This window comes from Brachypodium distachyon, chromosome 4 (assembly GCF_000005505.3).
Source record: "Brachypodium distachyon strain Bd21 chromosome 4, Brachypodium_distachyon_v3.0, whole genome shotgun sequence".
Lineage (NCBI taxonomy): Eukaryota > Viridiplantae > Streptophyta > Magnoliopsida > Poales > Poaceae > Brachypodium > Brachypodium distachyon.
Genome location: NC_016134.3, coordinates 3,993,520 through 3,999,519, shown reverse-complemented (window position 1 = coordinate 3,999,519; position 6,000 = coordinate 3,993,520). Strand labels below are relative to the sequence as shown.

The 6,000-nt window shown below is 46.9% G+C and overlaps 1 protein-coding gene across 1 annotated transcript; it reads left to right on the top strand.

Annotated features, from left to right (window-relative positions):
- The first annotated feature begins 179 nt into the window (after positions 1-179).
- On the top strand, positions 180-2,072 carry LOC100824621. Its single transcript, XM_014902143.2, has one exon. It carries the CDS (start codon positions 472-474, stop codon positions 1,909-1,911), a length of 1,440 nt encoding a protein of 479 aa, XP_014757629.1. The 5' UTR covers positions 180-471; the 3' UTR covers positions 1,912-2,072.
- Positions 2,073-6,000: the final 3,928 nt, after the last annotated feature.

Here is a 6,000-nt window from a genome sequence, read left to right as displayed (position 1 = left end):
TTGTTCTCGGTTAAATCATTGTACTAGGCTCTTGTACATAGCGATGTGCCTGTGATGAGTAGTAGATGGTTGTGGAAGCTCAAAGCTCCTTCAAAACTACATCACCATGGACTCCCAATTTTCTTTCAGAAAATATTTCATTGGTACTACGAGAAGGGCCATAGTACTTACCAAGGATAAACTAAAAAGGAGAATGCTCGGGCTTGTTTTTTAACTGTCAGCATGCTCGGGCTTCATGCATGCATGTTCATGCACCCAGATTAAAACTAACCTATAGGCGCGTCGGAGCTGGTAGCGGAGGCCTCGTCTGTATAAAAATTAACCAGTCAACCAGCAGCAGGCCGTAGTTACACCCAGAACCAACAACCATCTATTTAGCTAGATAGTAGACAGCAGAGATCGATCCATTGAGCGGATCTACATACCTCGTAGTTGACAGCTGCAGGTCTTATTTGCTGCTGAAGGCTAGCCATGAGCCCAGCAGAGATCGATGCAGCGGCCAATTTCTACTACAGCAGATCCGTGGAGCTCAATTCTGCCGAAGCCGTGGGTATTAAGGTTGAGGAGTTGCTATGGGAAGCAGCCCAAGTCTTTGAGGCTGATTTCCATTTCAACGAGATGGAAACGAAGATCCATAGGTTCCCTCCAGGCCTACGAGGTCTGGGTGGCCAATACATAGTCCCAATGGTGGTGGCTATCGGTCCTTACCATCGCGGCTCGCCCCGCCTCCAGGAGATGGCCAAGGTGAAGCACGCTGCTGCCCATTACTTCATTGATGCCGCGAGCACGATATCCACATATGACTATCACAAGATCTACGATGAGTTCTTCCCTGTCGCAGTCAACGCCCGCAGCACCTACACCAGTGACGTGGTGGCAGGTATCGAGGATGCTGACTTTGTTGATATGATGTTCCGTGATGCTTGCTTCTTGCTGCAGTACATGCTTTGTATGTCTAGCTCTTTGGGCTGCAGAGAATATTTTGACGTGAACCCATCGTTGCGACGCTTCTTTTTCTCCAATCGGGCCTGCATCGACAACGACGTGATGCTGCTGGAGAACCAGCTCCCATGGATGGTGCTTGACGCCCTCAGGAAGTTCAGCCCCGTGAAGATTGAGGACTTCATTGCGGAGATGGGGAACAAGTTCCAGATCAGACAGGATCTCAAGCCCGAATCGTTTGTCTTGGATCCTGAAATATACACTCCACCGCATCTCCTTGGGCTCCTCCGATTTTACAAGCTAGGACGAAGAAAGGCACCCAAACCTCATGTACCTGATTATGGACCAGAAAACAAAACCGAAGCAGCTCATGGATTGCTCAAGCAAATCTCTGTATCCAATGCCATCGAGCTAGCAGAAATCGGTGTGAGGCTGAAACCGAGCAAGACAGCAGATTTCATGGACATTGGGATGAAGAAAGGAGCCTTCCTGGAAAATCTCTTTTCAGGAAAGCTCTTCTTGGGAAATCTCTTCTTTGTGCCACTGTCCCTGGACAGTACAAAGGCGTGCTGGCTCGTCAACATGGCAGCTTTTGAGGTATGCACGGTCTCAAGGTTTAAGGAGGATGTTCAGAAGACCGCGGTCTGCTCCTACATCGCCCTCCTCGCCATGCTCATGGACCGGGATGAGGATGTGCTCAGGCTACGGTCCAAACACCTCGTGCACGGAAACCACACCAACAAGGAGATGCTTGATTTCTTCAAGAGCCTAGCCAAGCACCTTCCGGATAATGGCTACAAATTCTCCTGCATCATGGCAGATATCGAGGTCTACAAGGCTTACAAGCTCAACAGGTGGATATGGATTAGGGTGTACAAATTCTGGTACAAACATGGGAAAACCGTTGCCGTTGTGATATCTATCCTTGGTGCTATTGCGGGTATCTTGAAAGTAATTCTGTCCATCTAGCTACACTTGTAGTGTACTGGTACCATTCAGATGCATGCTCTATGCTGTAAGCCTGTAAGTACCACACATATATACCTAAGTACAATCAGATGCTGTATCACCATTAATTATGATGGTAAGATGTTGTTTGTAGCATGCTTAACTGTACTTTGTTCAAGCTAGCCAATGCACAGTGATGACTTTGGACACAAAATAGCGGTCCCTACACCACTATTTGCTATAATTGAGCCAGTTCGCGAGCAATCCTATTACACTTCGTCTTTACAGGTGGAAAACGAAGAAGTTCCACCACGTTAGCCAAACAGTCCTTCAGGTCTTGGAAAAGATGGCCGAAACACGATCTGTCATGTGCCGTTGATCACAGTCTAGCAATAAGTTCGAATCGGTCCCCTTTCCAGCGCCATCGGCATATTCATCCTGGCACGCCTCCACCCAAATATCAAAACCTTCAGTGGACCTTACAATTTCCATATATATCATCCTACGCCATCCGAGATCCGTTGCTGAAATCGCTACTCGACGCCCGATTCTGAAGATTGAAACGGTCCCAAACATCGAGCAAGTAGCCACTCCTAACAGTGAACAATCCATGCTTATCTTATTGCCACTGGGAGTTTAAGTTCAAGTATTCCCGCTACATCATGTGGCCAGAAGAACTCATGGACAATAGTAGCATCCCACGCCTTCTACCCCACCACTAGCAAATCCTTCACTTCCTTGTTCCTTACTTCTGTAAACTCCTTTTGGCCCGTAACCAATTCAGGCCATTATCACGTCCCAGCCAGTAAGTTATCTCGAACCCCGCTTGGCAACTTGGGAAAAATACACATACAGCCTGATTAAATTACTCATCGTGCACAACGATTACCTTTGTACTCCTGTTTTCCCCTGTAGTTTACTGTTTGGATTAGCACCTTCCAACGAACAGCTCCTGTGTCTTCCTGTCCTGTACTCCTGTCTCTGACCTGACCGGCGACGAGATTGCGTCGATGCGGCACACAATCCACGGCCGTTCTCCTCAGGTCAACAGTACACGCCTAGCTGCCGGTCCGGCTCCATGTCAGCGCCTCCAATAATCAAAGCAAGAACGGAAAATTAAAGACCAAAGGAGAAGGTACAGCACCTCTAGACTTGCCGTCAAGAGCATAATCTGGCCGACAAATTCCCACCATCACCACCACCACCTGATCTCCAATCGATTTTAGGAGGCGGCGGCCGGCGAGGACCATGTCTGTCGCCGGGGCGCACGCACCAACTCAACGCGGCAGTGTCTTCGTGCCCACTGGCGCCGTTTGTCGCCGCCGCCAGGGAGTGGAGCCGGTCGGTCGGTGTCGGCGTCAGTCAGAGAAGAAGACGGTCAGGGTGGGGGAGACAAAGGACTCCGGCATCCCGAGATCTCTCATAGGCGCAGTGCGGCGGCGGCGGGCCGCAACGCGTCGCCCCCGGGATAGGATAGGTAGGAGCAGTTGATTTTTTTTTTCTCCGGGTGGAAATGGCAAAAACGAGCATCTTGGGCCGTCACTAAACGACCATCGGACCGCTGTTTTCGGCCCAGAGTAGAAATCTAATCGAGGCCGTAAGTTACGCGGGTCTGCGCCGTGGTCCGATTATCCGGATCTGTTTGATGTCATCACAGATGCTGTCAAGTTGCTCTCAAAAAAAAAACTGTCAAGTTTGTTTGTTTTAGAAACTGCTGTCAAGTATGATGATGCTCCCCGACTTAGTGGGGCAAGCCAAATTGGAGGACGCTGGCCAAAACAAAAGTTAACGACCAAATTCCTACGGTCCAAAACTGGATTGTCATAAGCTTTTTCTTTTGCCTTGTTTGTCCTACTTTTAATTTTCAATCTTTGACTTTTCATTTTTATTTTCTGTTCAAAGGTTTTAATTTTTAACTTTTAATTTTAAGATTTAAAATTTGCGGGGGGGACTCACATCCCCGGCGGCGCGTCGATCTTAGTCGGCAAGCGACGGCGACATTGACGTGCGAGAGGAGCTCGGGCGGGGAGGAGGAGGAGGAGGGGGGGGGGGGGGGGAGGGAGTGAGTGAGGGCGGCGGCGGAGATGACGCCGGTAAAGAGCTCGGCGGCAGGTATTTGGACCGGATCCAGGCCATGGGGAGCCCCGACAGCTTGGGGGAAGACGTGGGCGGCGCGAGGATTATTGGTGAGCTGCGGACGCGATGCGCGAGCAAGAGGGAAAGGGAAATCCGCGGACACAGCGGCACGAGGAAGAGGGAGAGGGGGAGCAGCGGCGGCACAAGGAAGAGGGAAAAGGGGAGGGAACACTTGAGAGGAGGAGCGGTAGGTGTGGGTCCGAGCAAGGAGACATGTTTGTCCGCACAGGGTGGAGTCGGTGGACACCCACCAAAGAGGGTTTGCGCAATCTTGTTTGCGTAACCTGGAAGGGCAATTTGATGAACTTCTAATTAATCTTAAACAACATTGTTTTTAGTTTGAACTTCTAAGGGCATCCGCAATAGTAGAGCCAGTACTGACTCTCCACATCATTTAGAGTGAACGGAAATAACACATGCAATGAGTTGTGTTTTTATACTGACTCTCCACATCATTTAGAGTGAACGGTAAAATGACACGTACAATGACTTGTGTCTTTAAACCGACTCTAGATAATTTGTTAGCATTAAATGTGATGTTATGCGATGGTTAAAAGGTCGATTCTTAGCTAACTCTTCGTCGATTATTTTCTTAAGAGCTGACTCTTTATAAAGAGTCAGTTCTTTTCTTTCGCCTGTTTCTCTTTTCTCCACACAAGCAAATTTTAAATAAGAGTTAGTTAAAATTCAACCATTGTAGATGTCCTAATACAGTAAATTACAAATCAATGACCAGTTTCTATAAATGCTCATTCCGACGGAAACATAGTTTCCAAAAGGTTCTATTTAGATTAAAAATAGGCTGCTTATTTTGGAGCAGTATATACTTCTCAGTCATGTGGTAACAAGAGCTTATTGACATTTCTGGACATTCTTTTACTCTGCCCCGTAAGGAATTTTCTGAATATAATGAAATATATAATTTTCCATGCACTCACAAGGAAGTTTGACCATGTAAGACAATCTATACAAGACTCTGCCCTAAAAAGAAGAACCCAGGCAGCGCAAATAGGTCATTGCACAGACTCCTTGCTAGTCAATAAAATCTGCAAGTCTTCTGACTACGTTTTTAAAAAAAAAAAGGGTCATATTCTTGAATGAAATTTTACAGATCCACATACGTTATAGTGAAATACATATATCCCATATTTCATTATATCATCCATACATATATACTCCATATGTCTCATATTAAGCGAGCAAATTTGAGTCATTTAATATGGGAGATGGGACGGAAGGAGTATAAGTTTTTTAATGTGGGTTTTGTTTTCGCGGTCTATTACTCGTGATTTTTTTTAATTTTTCTCAAAAAACCAGAACATCATTGCAGTTCAGTTATGTTTGACGATGTCTTGATTGTTTTTATTTTTTAGTTGATTTTTTTTAAGAAAACATAATACGGACGCAGACGTTCACAAACACGCACGCACACTTTCTCTACCTGAATTTGAATTGGATAGCATTTAGAAAGCAGCTTTCGCACGCACACTCTCTCTACCTGAATTTGAATTGTATAGCATTTAGAAAGCACCAGGAAGCTGGTGAAGAGCAATATTTGCAATTCGAGATAGTAGATCCCAGTCTAGCAAACAAAGAAACAAAAAGGAGGAAGGAAACTAAAGCATGTGGCAGATGTTGCGGCACAGCACAGCACGCGTCGCCTCATGAGCTCTTCGTCCCTGGGGCCGCTTGACTGCACAGGTCGTCGCCGGCGGCCATGCTCAAAGTAAACTGAGTTTCCTCTCTAGTCGACAAAACCCACGCGGTTGCTGCTGGTGCGTGTTTCCGCCCCACGGCTGGATATGGATCGCTAGGCGAGTGGGGGATTGACTTGAGTACTTACTTGAGTGCATTTAAGATGCTAAGGAGATTACGTCGTCTTGATTATTCCCCTTTTTCCATTCCTACATTCGAGACATTGATGCAAAATGATCGGTGTTTATTTCCCCTCTTTCTCCATGGGAAGGTCAGGGA

Excerpts from the sequence above, each read along its gene's own strand:
- LOC100824621 (XM_014902143.2), top strand. The coding sequence starts at position 472 with ATGAGCCCAGCAGAGATCGATGCAGCGGCCAATTTCTACTACAGCAGA.